The sequence below is a fragment of the Haliotis cracherodii genome, unplaced genomic scaffold (assembly GCF_022045235.1).
Source record: "Haliotis cracherodii isolate W230 unplaced genomic scaffold, xgHalCrac1.p SCAF_15, whole genome shotgun sequence".
Taxonomy (NCBI): domain Eukaryota; kingdom Metazoa; phylum Mollusca; class Gastropoda; order Lepetellida; family Haliotidae; genus Haliotis; species Haliotis cracherodii.
In genome coordinates, this window is record NW_027266270.1 from 31,326,155 (window position 1) to 31,345,859 (window position 19,705).

General features: G+C 41.9%; 1 protein-coding gene and 1 pseudogene across 1 annotated transcript; both read left to right on the top strand.

The window, feature by feature from the left end:
- The first annotated feature begins 7,545 nt into the window (after positions 1–7,545).
- LOC139462050 (prestin-like) lies at positions 7,546–10,100 on the top strand (annotated as a pseudogene).
- A 5,305-nt stretch (positions 10,101–15,405) lies between these two features.
- On the top strand, positions 15,406–17,880 carry LOC139462051 (prestin-like). The gene has a single exon (XM_071243551.1). The coding sequence runs from the start codon at positions 15,406–15,408 to the stop codon at positions 17,878–17,880; it is 2,475 nt and encodes an 824-aa protein (XP_071099652.1).
- The last annotated feature ends 1,825 nt before the right edge of the window (positions 17,881–19,705 follow it).

Here is a 19,705-nt window from a genome sequence, read left to right on the forward strand (position 1 = left end):
CTACAAATGCAGTTCCATGTAAAGACTTCGCACTCGGCTGAGCCGATGACGTCACTGGACATGGAATGATTTGATTGGTTCATCGCACTCCATATGTGTTTCACTTATGTATAATACTCAGGTGTGGCGTTGTATATGCGCAATATCTATCTATCTATATATATAAATGTGTGTGTGTGTGTGTGTGTGTGTGTGTGTGTGTGTGTGTGTACGTGTGTGTGTGTACGTGTGTGTGTGTACGTGTGTGTGTGTACGTGTTCGTGTTGCATTCTTTCGTCTTTGATACTGTCGATACTACGCAGAACACTGATGACAAGATTTATCAGAACTTTGGGACTAAAACTTACACAAATATGACCCATTTGTACATATGTATATATGAAATACGTATATTATAAGACGAGATTCAACTAAGAATGGTTATAGTGTGCTAATTGTAATGCATGTTAGTTTAAAACGTTCTAAATATTATCACACAATATGGAATTTGTTCATGATACGTTGTTGTGTTTCACCGCTGGTGTCAGGGGAATATTATATAAGGATCTGTTTGAAGATGGGAGTTGTTGTCACGGAAGATTAAATAATTTATATTACGCTTGTGTTCTGTTCTTATAAAATATCGCCGCAATTCGCTGCGTCCCTCGTGATCGCGGGTTGGAATCCCAGATTGTTCCTGATTCTAGGTTCCTAGGCGCCTTAGATCCTCACACAATACACAAACAACATACTGCATGCACTATCAGTGACGATTTAGCTTTGCATGAAAGACTCACAAAACACAAACAACATAAGCACTGTAAGCCACGTTCAAGCACTGGATATACGTGCAATGGTGGCTACTTAAAAACAACAACAACATACTACATGCACCATAAGTGACGATCTACTACTGGATATACGTGCAATGGTAGATCCTCACAATGCACCAACAACATACTGCATGCACTATAAGTGACTTGGAGCCTCGCTATGTATGTACTTGGTGCAACAAACCGTACACAAACAACATACAGCATGCACTATTAGTGACGATTTAGCCTCGCTATGCATGTACTTGGAGCAACGCACAATACACAAACAACATACTCCATGCACTATAAGAGACGATTTAGCCTCGCCATGCATGTACTTGGAGCAACGCACAATACACAAACAACATACTGCATGCACTATTAGTGACGATTCAGCCTCGCTATGTATGTACTTGGAGCCAAACACCGTATACAAACAACATACTGCATGCACTATCAGTGACGATTCAGCCTCGCTATGCATGAAAGACTCACAAAACACAAACAACATAAGCACTGTAAGTGACGATCCTCCACTGGGTAGACGTGCAATAGTAGCTGCTCAACATACACAACCAACATACAGCATGCACTGTAAATGACGATCCTCCACTGGATAGTGGATAGACGTGCAATAGTAGCTGCTCAACATACACAACCAACATACAGCATGCACTGTAAATGACGATCCTCCACTGGATAGTGGATAGACGTGCAATAGTAGCTGCTCAACATACACAACCAACATACAGCATGCACTGTAAATGACGATCCTCCACTGGATAGTGGATAGACGTGCAATAGTAGCTACTCAACATACACAACCAACATACAGCATGCACTGTAAATGATGATCCTCCACTGGATAGTGGATAGACGTGCAATAGTAGCTGCTCAACATACACAACCAACATACAGCATGCACTGTAAATGACGATCCTCCACTGGATAGTGGATAGACGTGCAATAGTAGCTGCTCAACATACACAACCAACATACAGCATGCACTGTAAATGATGATCCTCCACTGGATAGTGGATAGACGTGCAATAGTAGCTGCTCAACATACACAACCAACATACAGCATGCACTGTAAATGATGATCCTCCACTGGATAGTGGATAGACGTGCAATAGTAGCTGCTCAACATACACAAACAATATACCACATGCACTTTAAACCTGCATGCACTGTAAGTGACGATCCTCCACTGGATAGACGTGCAAGAGTAGCTGCTCAAAATACACAAACAACATAATTACATGCTCTGTAAGTGACGATCCTCCACTGGATAGACGTGCATTATTTATTAGCTACTCACAATACACAAACAACATAATTACATGCTCTGTAAGTGACGATCAAGCACTGGATATACGTGCAATCGTAGCTACTCACAATACACAAACATAGAGGTTATCACGCGAGTGTGTTTCGGGATGGTAAATAATATCATGCATTAGGAATAAACGTTGTATTTAGCGAGCTATGGCGAGCTAAATATATAGTGTTTATTCCTAATACAGGATATTAACCATCCCCAAACACACAAGCGTGATAACCTCTTTATCATACAATGTCATTCTTTAACTCTGTGCTTGAAAATCGCTTTGCCCCTCTCACAAACATTACCTAAACATTGCGAGTTTTCCTGGAATGCGCGCATTAATATATTACGTCATATATTACGTCACAGGGTATGTGATGTGTCAGTCGGACAGTGACAGTAGCCAATATAGTTCCAAGTGAAATCTGTTTCTTATACAGTGGCGAAGCAACATATACGCAAAACAACAATTGTTTTTATTTGCATTTCGCGGCAATCCATCGGTCTGTCCGCCGGAGTAGCTTCCCTTTGTCAAAGGGAAGCTACTCTAACCCCAGTCTATGCATCTTCCCAAGGCAAGAGAGTTAACTGACTTTAAAAGTCCAGTTTCCACCCTTGCCGAACTCGGCTGGAATTCCTGGGCTCGATCGTAGCGCAACCAGTGGCTATTACGAGTTATGTCCCTTCTAAGCCTTTCCTATGGACCAATCCGATTCCATCACTTGCATTTGTTTCAAACAAAATCGCGGCGCCCAGTCAAGACGATCTGATCGATCATCAAGATCTATTTTGTAATAAAACGGGTCTTACATCGCGAAGTACATCAACTCACGTGAGCACCTTGATCAAAAACATGTAAAGGTTAGGAAAACGAGTTGGCGGTGCACATGCTTTACAAATCCTGCAATGGACCGAAATCTGCACGACAGTTTACAAACCGGATGAAAATTCAAATGCGTGATTTTGATTGGACTATGCATAGACTCGTTAGTCCAGCCAAAATGTAACTCCATAATACTAGCCTGGTTCGGCAAGGGTGGAAACTGGACTTTTATTGTCAGTAAACTCCCGTGCCTCGGGAGGATGTAGTCTATGAGACGTCACGGCCACGTTCAGACGCTGTTGATAGTCGGCCTGTCCTGTCATAACGTTAAAAAGTGCAATCAGATGTACACACAGCGATAAAACGAACAAAGGTAACAATTCAAACATATTTCGGCCAAGTCCAAATATTTTAATTTGTGGAATAGTTTTCAAGCTGCAGAGGTAAAAAAGCACAGATATGGCTACTGATCCCACTTGGCTAGGCCTAGCGCCCTCGCAAAATTGTTTCGAAATTTATATCTCCAAAGTTGCCAAAACTTATAACATGCCTTAGCTACGTCACAGTTAGACACTGATTTTAAGTATATTAGACTGTTCTTTTGATAATGATAGCAATTATCTCTGTAGTTTATCCAGACTCCCGATGGTTAATTCTGATTCGATTGCCGAATGTCAAGGGCGACGCCATGTTTGTTTATAAACACTGAAAGTAGTCCCTACTTTTGATATTTGCATCTCTATCCGCTTATGGCCCCAACGGAAATCGTTTTTATCCGTTGGCTTTATCCTGCCGAGAAACCTGCCCATTATATAATAAAACATACTACATGCACCATAAGTGTCGATCAAGCACTGGGTGACGTGCAATAGGAGCTACTCAAAAAACACAAACAACATACCACATGCACTGTAAGTGACGATCCTCCACTGGATAGACGTGCAATAAAAGCTACGCAAACATACTACATGCACTTTAAGTGATTATCCGGAATGGCTATGCATGAAATCAGAGCTATTCACAATACACAAGGACCGCCTCCGTGGTCTAATGGTAGAGCGTCCGATCGGAGAGCGGAAGGTCCAGGGTTCGATCCCCGACCGCGTCATACCAAAAGACGTTAAAAGATGATACTTGTTGTTACCCTGTCTGGCGCTCGGCATTAAGGGTCGGCTCGGAGTCAGTATACTGTGTCTGAGTGGGGTATTCATGTTAAACTGCGGCATGGTATCTCAGTGAGCTAGCACTATAAATCGGCATCAGTCCGGCCTAGTACAAGCAGCCACATACATAAATGTTATATATATAAGTGCAATAATCTTGGACGCGACGTTAAACCCCATTTCACCTCACCACAATACACAAAACAACATACTGCATGCATTATTAATATACATGTCCATTTGTCAAATAAAACAATGTCTCGCGCATATGTTGAGACGACCTTGTACCCAAGCCTGTCGTATATTAAGCTTAATTTCTTACCATTTTTCTGTCATGATTTAAAAAGTCCCATCTAAGTTGTCTCATAAATTAGATACAGCGACGGTACTCCAAACTGTTCAAATTAGAGAGATTGGGGTATATATTGGATTGCTATAACATATTCCAATGTCTAAACATGCTGACATATATATAATATACCAATCAAATACCGGGAACTGACTCTTACGCTTCTTTCTAAAAAAGAGATTTCATAAATACCCGACATATCATGGTAACAATTTACAAAAAATCCACAGAGGTCAGATTGGGATATTTCTGCCAAAACGTAAATATAATCACTGTTATTACAAACGTCATCAGTATATTCTCTATGTTTCTTAGAACATGTCTAAGCTCATTTAAGCAATGCCGCGTTAGTTATAACACTCTTCGTTAATGCATTAATTTATCATTTAAATCATAATCTAAATATCACAGTTCAATAACCACGCTTCAATATATTTTTGTGCTTTTAATTTAAACCAATAAAATCTGTTGAACTTGAATACTTAGTTTAAATAAACATTCATATTCACACACTGTAATCAGTAAAAAATCTAAAACAAAGCGTTTGAACTAAAATGCATAAAAATAAAAATTTAAACATAATATGCAAAGAAAAATCGTTGACACAAATTTCAATCATATTTCGAAAATAAATATACCTGGTCACATATTAAAAATCAGGAAGAAAACGATTAATACAAAAACCAAAAAAATGAGAGAAAACAAAGCGTTCAATAGAGTCTCCTTGGCTCAGACGATTCTCGGTTAGACATCTGAAGATGTATTACATCATAGCTGACACACGGTGTGTCAATCACAAGACATTGCATCCTCCACAGAACAGCCTGTCAAAGCTCAAGATGCACCTACACCGGGATTTAGCCCTGAAATGACAGTGGGCGGAGCTTAGGAGAGAATAGTCTTGATGGCGATGAATTGAGAGGTGATGAATTGACACTGTTACCCTAGGTATTTAAGCCTGCCATCCACTGTCCAGATTCAGTGGTGACGCCTACTAGCTTCGAGATCAGTGGGTTTAGCTTTCGTTACTTCTTCAGTGCGTTCCGGATCTCTGCCAAGGTAAGACATATATCACCAAACTTGTTTATCCTCATCGGGCGTGTGACAGCTCTTGGTGATGTTTAGTGGTAAACATTTCGTCTGAAACAAACATTACGCTTTTATTTTGATTATCAGAAAATTCTATGTTGCTTTATATTAGATGAAAAAATAGATTTCATACATGTTAATATTTTTCATCGTCATATGTTATATTCTTAAAACTGTATCGAAATACGAACTGGATTGTAAAATTAATAAGCGTATTAAGGTTTACATACAGATATGTATACCTGATAGCAAATATAATTGAAAATTCGCACAGGTCTTACGTATACGTTAATTATCAACACATGCAATGCAATTATATCGTTTACAAAAGTATACATGCACTTTGTACAAGATTATTAATGTAAGGAGTTAAATTTAGAGTTGACACGCCGAAGTCAATACTAAAATAATTTGAAATTTTATTTACAAATTCATTCTCAAGTTCATTCGTGATTACCTTTAAGAATATTTTCGTCAGGCATCTGCAGGTAATGCTGTGTCAGTATGTAATCAGTGACAGGTCCATGGTGAACGTTATTACCATAACATACAGGCAAACATTGTAAACGCATAATGGCCTCATGTCGAGTGGACAAACACCGTTTTATGTCGTGTTGTGCAAATTGTGTAGCAAACTCAAACTTGTCTACATAAAGTTGCATCAGTCAAACATGTGGGTTAATCACATTGAAATCAAGTGCATTGCCGTTGAAGCATCTTGGGCGGATACAGATTTGGGGGGGGGGGGGGGGGGGGGTGCGGGGGTGCGCACCCCCCTTTTTATTTCGAACGAAATCTTTATTTCTGTATAAATTACCACCAAAGACAATAAATAGATCTTAACTGTGCAAACACACACACACACCCCCCCCCCCCCCCCCCCCCCCCTTTTAAAAAAAGCTGTATCCGCCCATGTGTTGAAGCATATTATTTCTGTATTAAATTCGCGTAGCTATGTGGGGAGGTGGCGCCTAGATATTGTTGGAATATTGCTGAAAGCGGCGCAAAACCATACTCACTCACTCATTCATATCTACCAGCTATGTGTCTGAAATGGCGATGCGCCGTTCAATAATAACGTACTCTGCTTGTAGCACTGCAAGTACGACTGATTTCTGATGATAGCAGGGTTTTACAGGAAACAAACATTGCACCACTTTAAGAAACTCAAACTCTACACCAAACACAGTCAATAATACTCTCACACAGAGGACAAGGTAAGCCGAAACTGCTAAGGCAGAAGGCCTTGAAGCAACAACCAACCACACGAAATACCAGGTCACAGTGCATCACTTCATTCTGGCGTATAGAAAAGGGATGTACAGTAAACTACGGTTATAACGAACACGCTTATAACGAACTGACGGATATAACGAACTTACTTTTTTGGTCCCGACTATTTGCTGTAGTTATACTGTATATATGCTTACAACGAATTACGGTTATAACGAACTAAAATTAGTAGTCCCTTGAGTTCGTTATAACCGTAGTTTACTGTAATTCACCCCGTTAATAGAAAGTATTTAGTGTACAGATTTTCCCATGCCTTCATCAACTTATCAGCTATGGTATAAGTACGTGCATATCTGTATAGTCTTTATTGCCTAGTAGACACCTTATATTTTATCTTTACATTTTATAATGACGCTCAATCATAAGTGAACCATTGCTGTTGAAGAATAATATTTTTTTATTACATTCTAGTAGTTGTGTGGGGCGGTGGCGCCGAGATATTGCTGGAATATTGCTGAAAGCGGCGCAAAAAATAATCAATCATTCACTCGTATTTATGTGGCAAAAGTCACTGTGTGGGGTCGAATTGAGTATAAACACAATGAAAACCCACAACTGTAACTGATACACCTTTTACAAAAGACATAAACAAACTAGTTACATTTTTACTGTTAACATTTCAACATTGAATATTAGTTCATCTGTGACCGTGTACAGTTATATCATGACTTAGGTTGTTTGTTTTCTACATTTACAGACTTCCCACAATGAATGAGAAACGCTCAGTATCTATCAGTGACGCGGCATCAATGAACTCACCCGGGTGCCTGGACACGAAAGGACAACGTTTTCTCCTGTCCTGCCGTCAACGTCGTTGACAATGCCATTGTCATCAAGCGACCACCGTTCACGCAAACAGCGTTCGACGATATCCACGCCAAGACCGATTTCGAATCCAAGAGCATATCCGAACGCTTGAAGAAACAGGCGTATTGCTCCAAGAAACGGTTATGGAAGCTGGTGAGCGGTTATCTCCCAATCATCAAGGTCCTACGGTACTACAACATTAAAGAAAAACATTCTGATTGACATCCTGGCAGGTTTAACAATTGGGGTACTACATATCCCCCAAGCACTGGCGTTCGGCCAGCTGACGTCTGTGAAGATCGAGAACGGCTTGTATACATCTTTATGGCCTGTTATCATCTACGTATTTTTCGGAACATCTGCCCACGTTTTCCATCGGCACCAGTGCTGTGATATGTATATTGACTGCTGGTGTTGTGGACCGTCAAGGCGGGGCCTTTGTCGCCCGCTAATCCGGATATTCTGAACTTTACATTGAACGGTACTCAAGTGCCTCTTAATGAAATCCCTGCATACTTGGATTACAAGGAAGGGGTAGCCATGGCTGTGACTTTCGTTTCGGGGTTAATGATGAGGGCGTCTTCAAGCTCGGGTTCATCACCGCCTACCTATCCGAGTCCTTTTTCTGCGCGTTCACATCAGGAGCTGCCATCCACATTGCCACAAGCCAGGTTCCAGCTATGCTTGGTTTGGACATCACGAAACACGGCGGTCTGTTCAAGTTCATTAATAACTACATTGAAATCTTCTCCCACATCACCGAGGTCAACGTTGCTGCCATCGTCTGTGCCGTCATCACTTGTCTCATCATCGTGTTGGTAAAGGACTGCATTAACGAGAGATTCAAGCATAAGCTCTTCATGCCAATCCCTATCGAGCTTTTCGTCGTCGTGTTCGGATGCATCGTTGGCTACTTTGGTGACCTAAACACAAACTTCGGAATCGCAATCGTCGGAAGCATCCCTAACTCCATTCCCCCACCTGTCATTCCACCACTGGCAGAAGCCCCCGATTTCTTGGCCGACTGCTTCATCATCGCCATCCTCATCTTCGCCAACACCATCGCTATGGCTAAGATCTGCGCCAAGAAACATAACTACGAGGTTGACGACAGTCAAGAACTCATCGCCTACGGCATGTGCAACTTTGTCAGCTCTTTCTTCAAGTGCTTTCCATCAAGCGTGGCGCCCCCACGATCCATGGTTTCCAGCGGCATGAACACCAAGACGGTCGTCAATGGCATATTTACGTCCGGTCTGATGGTCCTCGTCATCATGGTCATCAGCTTCGTCTTCGAGGTTCTCCCCCCAAGTCAATCCTCGCAGCCATCATCTTCATCGCTCTCAAAGGACTCTTCATCCAGATTCTCGACGGACGCAAATTCTGGCGTGTCAACAAATTCGACTTCGTCATTTGGTTCAGCACCTTCACCAGCGCCGTGTTCCTCGACATCGACTACGGTCTCTTCATCGGCGTGGGTGTGTCCCTCATCACTGTTGTGTTCCAGACTCAGTTTGCCCGTGGCTACAGACTCGGCAGAACCACGAAAGACAGCACCCTTGTGGAGCACAAGAAATATCAGGATTCCGTCGAGATCCCTGGCGTCAAGATCTTCCGCTTCGAATCTTCTCTGTACTTCGCCAACGCCGAGATCTTCCGATCCAACCTCTACAAATGCACTGTGAACCCCAGAAAACTGCTGAAGATGATAAAGAAATACGAAAAGAAAATGGGCAAATCTGGGAAGAGTGTGATGCTGCTAAGCGAAGAAAGAAGAAGCTCCGTTGTGAAGACATCAGTGCCATCAACAAACACGACTGGTACCACGAATTTAAGCACGTCTGAGAGCAACCTGATTGGACGTATGAACAGCACAGAGTTAACAAAAAGTGACAGCACCAAACGCAACTCCGTCACCAGTATCAACAACCCAGCGTTCACAATGACTGACGAGGCACAAAATAACAGCTATACGCTCAAACAGAATGGCTCTAAAGCCGACGGCAGCATGAAACGCCACGGAAGCATTGATTCCACCTTCTCCACCGTCACCATCACCACAATCAACTCCGAGGACGAAGAAGTCGACCCCGAGGACGGCGGTATCCTTGTGACGGATGAGAAACTAAGAACCATGAGACGCACGCACCACGTCATCGTCGATTGCAGCGTCATCAACTACTTGGATGCCTCCGGCGCCAATGTCCTTAGTCACATCTTCACTGAGTACGACCACGTCAACATCAAACTGTTCCTGTGCGGTTGTTCTTACGACATGCGGGAAGCTATGAAACATGCTGGTGTTTTCAATAAGATTCCACAGGAAAACATTTTCTTGGATCTTTACGATGCCCTTGCCGTTGCTAAGATACAACGGGCCATTCCGATGCTGTTGGACGTGACAGATTATTCCGATGACGAGGCTGCTGAAGATTCCTACATCACAAAGCTATAACCATGGAAACTGAGTCGTCTTCGAGAATCTCATAAGCACTACAAATGCAGTTCATGTAGAGACTAGCTCTCGGCTGAGCCGAGCGAAGCTGATCATGATGTACTTCAACAAATAATTGTCATTAACCTTCATTTGTAAGCCTGATTACTAACCATACATTTCGTTAGCTATTTGTTTGCGAAATCACATCTCGTTAGGACTATATAATACAGGGATACTGTGCTTTGTCCTTCTGTTACCAAACTATGAGCCACAGCATATTGAAATCTACTTAAATTCATATTGATTTGTAATAATGTTAAATGCAATACAGCCAAGACAATATCAAACACTGTTCGTATGACAACAAATTCTAGCAATCATTCGCAACCTGGACATTCACATGTCCCAATCAAAAGTTGAGTAGTGTAAGACTTTCATTCTTGTAACTGTTCTGGTTTTAGACTTTAGATGACGTCACTAGACATCGGATGATTTGATTGGTTCATCACACTCCTTAAGTGTTTCACTGATGTATAATGCTCAGATGGTGCTTTGTATATATGCTATTTATGTGCGCTTGTGTTGCATTCTCCCGTCTTTGATTATATAGATACTACGCAGAACACTGACAAAATTGGTCAGAACTTTGGGACAAAAACTTACAAAATATGACCCATGTGTACATATGTATATGTGAAATAAGTATATTTTAAGACGACATTAACTGTAAAAAATGTTAATTTAAATAGTTTCTAAATAGTATCACAGAAAATGGAAATTTATGTTGATACGTTGTTGTTTTTGACTATTGGAGTCAGGGGAAAGGTATATTGGATCTGTTTGACGATGGGAGTTGTTGTCAGGGAAGATTAAACTAATTTATATTACGCTTGATTTCTGTTCTTATTTAACATCGCCGCAATTCGCTGTGTTGAGTTGCATCACTCAGGCGTGAGAGAAAGCCATGATTGTCTGTTTGAATCCCAGAATACCCTAGAATATGATGCTAGGTACATTCACAAAAGTGACGGTCCTGCATTGGCTCTTCATGCAAACACAATACACAAACAGAATAATGTTTCCACTATAAGTGACGATCCTCCACTGGCTATGCTTGTAATTGCAGCTACACACAATACACAAACAACACACTGCTTCCACTATAAGTGACGATCCTCCACTGGCTATGCTTATAATTGCAGCTACACACAACACACAATACGCAAACAACATACTGCTTCCACTATAAGTGACGATCCTCCACTGGCTATTCTTGTAATTGCAGCTACACACAATACACAAACAACATACTGCTTCCACTATAAGTGACGATCCTCCACTGGCTATGCTTGTAATTGCAGCTACACACAATACGCAAACAACATACTGCTTCCACTATAAGTGACGATCCTCCACTGGCTATGCTTATAATTGCAGCTACACACAATACACAAACAACATACTGCTTCCACTATAAGTGACGATCCTTAACTGGCTATGCTTGAAATTGAAGCTACACACAATACACAAACAACATACTGCTTCCACTATAAGTGACGATTCTCCACTGGCTATGCTTGTAATTGCAGCTACACACAACACACAATACACAAACAACATACTGCTTCCACTATAAGTGACGATCCTCCACTGGCTATGCTTGTAATTGCAGCTACACACAATACGCAAACAACATACTGCTTCCACTATAAGTGACGATCCTTAACTGGCTATGCTTGTAATTGCAGCTACACACAATACACAAACAGCATACCTTCTATGTCCCTCCTACTGACCAAACTGACCTAAGATTCCACTTCTCAAAATCACTTGCATTTGTTTCAAACAAACTGGCGGTGCCCAGTCCAGACGATCTTATCGATAATTAAAATCTATATTGTAAGAAAACGGGTCTTACCTCGCGATGCGCATCAAATCATTTGAGCACCATGATTAAAAACATGGACAGATTTGGAAAATATCTGTTGACGCCCAGTTGACGGTACACATGCTTTGCAAATCATGCAGTCGACCGAAAACTGCACGTTGAAATCCATGGTGTTTATTAACCGGATATCTAGTTTGTTACGCGATTTTGGTTGGACTATGAATAGAGCAGCCAAAGTATAACTCCATAATTCCAGCCTAGTTCGGCAAGGGTGGAAATTGGACATTTATAGTCAGTTAAATCCCTTGCGTCGGGAGGATGACAGCACCCCAGACCTTGTAGATATACCATCCCAACAGCACCCAAGATATCATACTTGATAAAATAGCATGTTGCTAGGTGACATCTGTCTTCTCTGGAGAACAATGACGCAATTAAATTATTAATGTGCTACATCAAAACGTCAAGGGATACGGGTTCACACGAGGTTACTCATATATAATACTTATACCGACCATGTCGTCTAGTTTTCCCAAAACGTCATAGTGCTACCAAGTCTTGCAATTTATTATAGCGTGACCGGGTGATATAATATTAGTTAAGTCAAGCATAAAAAAGGAATATGCACGACTACATTATGATTACTTGTAAACTCTGCTCCGTGTGCTTCAACACACTGAATACGTATTGAACTGGATTCACTCAGTGGCCTCAGTTATTTAAGCATATAACCTCAGACAAACTAACTGATTTTCTTCAATGTTGTAAATATATTAAAGAGGATATTGTATTACGTTCATCCCATTTGTAAAACTTGTTTAATGTTGCACCAATATGTATATATTCTATATGTCAATATTTTTTGTACATGGACCTGTGGCCTTTATACTGAATAAGGAAATTGAATCTACCATTGAACTGGATTTAGTCTTATGTTCTCATTACATAATGTGAGCGCAGAAATAAGCCTGTAAACCTCCCCACTTGGACACAATGGTATAGTTAATTTGCTATCTCGCAATTACATTACTGAAACTGACGAGTTTACCCATAGAAATAAGATAATCACCCTTATACAATCTTTTACGACGTTCTCGAAACTGTCACCCAACCAAGGTATTTCTTTTCTAACTGTATCTCTGGTTAACAAGTGTCCGCTTTCCACGTGTTACACGTGCGCCGTCAGTATGCACGTGCGGCGTCAGAATTCACGTGCGCGATGTCATCACATGCCGTGTATTCAACCTGACGCGAGCTTATTTGTGAGTATGTTTACCTGTTCAATATCGACATGCTACTGCTATATATTCATCTTGTTTGAGTCATATCGTTGTGGCCTAACATTATCATCTTTGTTCACTTTAAGAGGTTGAGTATTGTCTGTGACTTCATTTATTGATTCCAATGAGAACGGGACAGGACAAGTGCACGGGTGACAACAAAGGAGAATAACCTTATATTTTTAACTCTGTAATCAAACATAATTGTGAAGATACAACATAATCTATAACATGCATGTTAACTAGAATAGTACTTCCATATTATTCTGGGGGCACGGGTGGCCCAGTCGTCTGAGGCGCCGCGATTCGCTGTGCAGAGTTGCGTCCCTTGCGTACGCAAGAAACCTATGATTGTGGGCTATTTATGGGGTGTATCATCTAAGTATTTTTTCGGAACGTCTGCCCACGTTTCCATCGGCACCAGTGCTGTGATATGTATATTGACTGCTGGTGTTGTTGACCGCCACGGCGAGAATTTTATCGCCGCTAATCCAGATATTCTGAACTTTACATTGAGCGGTACTTAAGTGCCCTTTAATGAAATGGTTGCATACTTGGATTACAAGGAAAGGGTAGCCATGGCTTTGACTTTGTTTCAGGATGAAGGATCTTCATGGGATCTTCAAGACATATCACCAAACTTGTTTATCCTCATCGGGCCTGTGACAGCTCTTGGTGCTTTGATGTTTAGTGGTAAATATTTCGTCTGAAACAAACATACGGTTGTCAGTACATTACGATTGTATTTTGGTCATCAGAAAATTCTATGTTGCTTCAAATCATATCAATAAGGTAGACTTCACATATGTTAATATTTTTCAGCGTCATATGTTATGTTCTTAAAACTGTATCCAAATACGAACAGGACTGTATAGGCAAAATAAGAATCGATTAAGGTTTACAGAAAGATGTGTATACTTGATAGCAAATATAATTTCTTGGACAATTTGAAAATTCGCACAGGGCTTACGCGTACGTTAATTAACAATAATTAATGTACGTTAATTAACGTGCAATAAAATGATATCGCTCACATTACTACTAGTATACGAGGGGGCACGGGTGGACCAGTCGTCTAAGGCGCCGCAATTCGCTGTGCAGAGTTGCGTCCCTTGCGCACGCCAGAAACCAATGATAGTGGGCTCGGATCCCGGTTCACCCCGATTATGTTTCTAGGTTTGTCAGCACCATACCCGTGCTCATGGGTTTCACTGAAGTGTTCTGAGACCTGCATCACTTCGGGCTTTCCTCCCACATTAAGCTGACACGCCGTGATGTAACTGGTATAATGTTAAAAGCGGCGTAAACTCAACTCAACTCACACTGGTATACGCGAACTTTGAACCAAATTATCACTGTAAGGAGTAACAGTTGGAGATGATACACCGACGTCAATATCTCCGTTATTTACCATAACATACAGGCAAACACGGTAAACGCATAATGTCCTCACGTCGAGTGGACAAACACCGTTTTATGTCGTGTTGTGCAGAATTGCGTTACAAACTCGAACTTGTATTAATGAAGTTGCATCTGTCAAACAAGCGGGTTTATTACATTGAAATCAAATGCATTGCTGTTGAAGCATAATACTTTTTTTATTACATTCTCGTAGCTGTGTGGGGCGGTGGCGCCGAGATATTGCTGGAATATTGCTGAAAGCGGCGCAAAACCATACTCACACACTCGTAGCTATGTGGCTTTAAAGACGATGCGATGTTCAATAATAACCTGCTCTCTATAACGTTTCGTAGATCTACAAGCACGATTGATTTCTGATGATAGCAGGGTTTTACAGGACGCAAATATTGCACCATTCCTAGAGGCAGAAACTCAAACTCTACACCAAACACCGTCAATAATATCATATACGATTACTATCGGACCAAGGGAAACAAGTGAAGATATGTTGGGTCCCGTCACACGCTTAACCATAAGTCACTGTGTGGGACAGAATTGAATAAAAACACAATGAAAACAAAACACGTAACCCACAACTGTAATGATACAATATTTACAAAAGACATAAACAAACTTATTATACTTTTACTGTCAACATTTCAACACTGACTATTCGTTCCTGTGTGACTGTGAACCGTTCAGTTCTATCATGACTGAGGTTTTTTTTATTTTCTACATTTACAGACTTCCCACAATGAAGGAGAAACGCTCAGTATCTATCAGTTACGCGGCATCAGTGATCCCACCCGGTTGCCTCGACACGAAAGGACGACGTTTCTCCTGCCCTGCCGTCAATATCGTGGACAATGCCATTGTCATTAAGCGACAACCATTTACTCAAACAGCGTTCGACGATATCCACGCCAAGACCGAGTTCGAATCCAAGAGCATATCCGAACGCGTGAAGAAACAGGCGTATTGCTCCAAGAAGCGACTATGGAAGCTGGTGAGCGGTTATCTCCCAATCCTCAAGGTCCTACGGTACTACAACATTAAAGAAAACATTCTGATTGACATCCTGGCAGGTTTAACAATTGGGGTACTACATATCCCCCAAGCACTGGCGTTCGGCCAGCTGACGTCTGTGAAGATCGAGAACGGCTTGTATACATCTTTATGGCCTGTTATCATCTACGTATTTTTCGGAACATCTGCCCACGTTTCCATCGGCACCAGTGCTGTGATATGTATATTGACTGCTGGTGTTGTGGACCGTCAAGGCGAGGCCTTTGTCGCCGCTAATCCAGATATTCTGAACTTTACATTGAACGGTACTCAAGTGCCTCTTAATGAAATCCCTGCATACTTGGATTACAAGGAAGGGGTAGCCATGGCTGTGACTTTCGTTTCGGGGTTAATGATGATCTTCATGGGCGTCTTCAAGCTCGGGTTCATCACCGCCTACCTATCCGAGTCCTTCTTCTGCGCGTTCACATCAGGAGCTGCCATCCACATTGCCACAAGCCAGGTTCCAGCGATGCTTGGTTTGGACATCACGAAACACGGCGGTCTGTTCAAGTTCATCAATAACTACATTGAAATCTTCTCCCACATCACCGAGGTCAACGTTGCTGCCATCGTCTGTGCCGTCATCACTTGTCTCATCATCGTGCTGGTCAAGGACTGCATTAACGAGAGATTCAAACATAAGCTCTTCATGCCAATCCCTATCGAGCTTTTCATCGTCATCATTGGATGCATCGTTGGCTACTTTGGTGACCTAAACACAAACTTCGGAATCGCAATCGTCGGAAGCATCCCTAACACCATTCCCCCACCTGTCATTCCACCACTGGCAGAAGCCCCCGATTTCTTGGCCGACTGCTTCATCATCGCCATCCTCATCTTCGCCAACACCATCGCCATGGCTAAGATCTGCGCCAAGAAACACAACTACGAGGTTGACGACAGTCAAGAACTCATCGCCTACGGCATGTGCAACTTTGTCAGCTCTTTCTTCAAGTGCTTTCCCTCAAGCGTGGCGCCCCCACGATCCATGGTTTCCAGCGGCATGAACACCAAGACGGTCGTCAGTGGCATATTTACGTCCGGTCTGATGGTCCTCGTCATCATGGTCATCAGCTTCGTCTTCGAGGTTCTCCCCAAGTCAATCCTCGCAGCCATCATCTTCATTGCTCTCAAAGGACTCTTCATCCAGATTCTCGACGGACGCAAATTCTGGCGTGTCAACAAATTCGACTTCGTCATTTGGTTCAGCACCTTCACCAGTGCCGTGTTCCTCGACATCGACTACGGTCTCTTCATCGGCGTGGGTGTGTCCCTCATCACTGTTGTGTTCCAGACTCAGTTTGCCCGCGGCTACAGACTCGGTAGAACCATGAAAGACAGCACCCTTGTGGAGCACAAGAAATATCAGGATTCCGTCGAGATCCCTGGCGTCAAGATCTTCCGCTTCCAATCTTCCCTGTACTTCGCCAACGCCGAGATCTTCCGATCCAACCTCTACAAGTGCACTGTGAACCCCAGAAAACTACTGAAGATGATTAAGAAATACGAAAAGAAAATGGGCAAATCTGGGAAGAGTGAGGTGCTGTTTAGTGAAGATAAAAGAAGCTCCGTTGTGCCGACTGAAAACACGACTCTAAAAAAAAGTGACAGCACCAAACACGTCTCCGTCTCCAATATGGACAACCCTCTGTTCACAATGACTGACGAGGCACAAAATAACAGCTGTGTGCTCAGACAGAACGCCGACAGCAGCATAAAACGCCACGGAAGCATTGACTCCACCTACTCCACCGTCACCATCGACACGGTCAACTCCGAGGACGAAGAAGTCGACCCCGAGGACGGCGACATCCTTGTGACGGATGGGAAACTAAGAACTATGAGACACACGCACCACGTCATCGTCGATTGCAGCGTCATCAACTACTTGGATGCCTCCGGCGCCAATGTCCTTAGTCACATCTTTACTGAGTACGACCACGTCAACATCAAACTGTTCCTGTGCGGTTGTTCTTATGATATGCGGAAAGCTATGAAACATGCTGACGTTTTCAATAAAATTCCACAGGAAAATATTTTCTTGGATCTTAACGATGCCCTTGCCGTTGCTAAGATACAACGGACCATTCCGATGCTGTTGGGCGTGACAGATTATTCCGATGAAGAGGCAGCGGAAGATTCCTACATCACAAAGCTATAACCATGGCAACTGAATCGTCATCGAGAAACTCATAAACACTACAAATATAGACTTGCCACTCGGCTGAGCCGAGCGAGCCTGATCATAATGCACTTCAACGAATTTGATACTGTTCATTTTTAACTGGGGCGTTCGGGTAGCCTAGTGGTTAAAGCGTTCGCTCGTCACGCCGAAGACCCGGGTTCGATTCCCGACATGGGTACAATGTGTGAAGCCCATTTCTGGTGTCCCCCGCCGTGATATTGCAGGAATATTGCTAAAGGCGGTGTAAAACCATACTCACTCACTCACTCACTCATTTTTTTAACTTTCTTAACTCTCATTTGTAAGCATGATTAGTGATTGCTGATCAAAATGTACTTGTCATTAACCCTTATTTGTAAGCCTGATTACTAACCATACATTTCGTTAGGAACATGTTCATGAAATCCTCTCTTTACGAATATATAATACTTAACCTTTGACAGGGATACTGTGCTATATCGTTACATTATCAAACTAAGAGCCACAGCGTATGGAAATGTACTTATTCATTTTGATTTGTAATAATGTTACAACTTGGTCAGATTCATGACAATATTAAACACTATTCGTATGACAACAAATTCTAGCAATCTTGCAATCGCCGCCTGGACATTCACATGCCCCAGTCAAAAGTTGAGTAATACAGGACTTTCATTTTCGACAATTATTCTGTTTTTTTTACTTTACATGACGTCACTAGGCATCGAATGATTTGATTGGTTCATCACACCCCATATGTGTTTCACCTATATCTAATACTCAGATGTGGCTTTGTATAAATGTTATATATGTGTGCATGCTCGTGTTGCATTCTCCCGTCTTTGATTATATAGATACTATGCAGAACACTGCCAAGATTGTTCAGACGTTTGGGACAAAAACTTACAAAATATGACTCCTGTGTACATATGTAAATATGAAATAAATATATTTTAACACGAGATTCAACTAAGATTTTATATATAGTAGGCTAATTTAATGCATGCTAATTTTGAATATTTTTCTAAATATTATCACAGATAAAGGAAATGTATCATAATACGTTGGTGTGCTACAGGGGAATAGTATATATGGGTCTGTTTAAAGGTCGGATTTGATGTCAGGGAAGATTAAAATAATGTACAGTACGCTTGTTTTCTGTTCTTATTAAACAGCTCCGCAATTCGCGGTGTGGAGCTGCTTTGATTAGGTGTGACAGAAATCTATGATTGTGGGTTCGAGTCCCAGATTATCTGTGATTGTGGCTTTAGGTTTATTATGACCTTACCCGCAGTCGTTGGTTTCAACGAAGAAGCAAGAGCCGAATACCTCAATCACTTTCTTGTTGCGACATACACAGATGTCAAACGCAATACATGTTTACATCTGTTATGATGCAGTTCAAACAACACAAAGTGTTTCTGCACATATTTACATACTATCGGAGTTAAACACATTGCATAATAAAACGTGAAGATCCGGGTAAGAATTGGCCTTCAGCAACCCATGCTCGTAAAAGGCGACTAGCGGAATCGCGTGGTCAGGCTTGCACATTTTGTTCATGCATGTCGTCGTGTCATTGTTCATAATGTCAAACACTGGATTGTCTGGTCCAGACGCGATTATTTACAGACCGACGTCACATGTATTTATAGTTGGAATATTGATGAGTGCGGCGTTAAACAACTAACAAACAAACTTTGCATAAAAAAGGCCCGCCATACATCCGGAGACGATCCTGCACGTGTAATCGTAGCTACACACAATACACAAACAACATGCTACTATGCACTCTGAATGACATTTCAGCACTGGTTATATT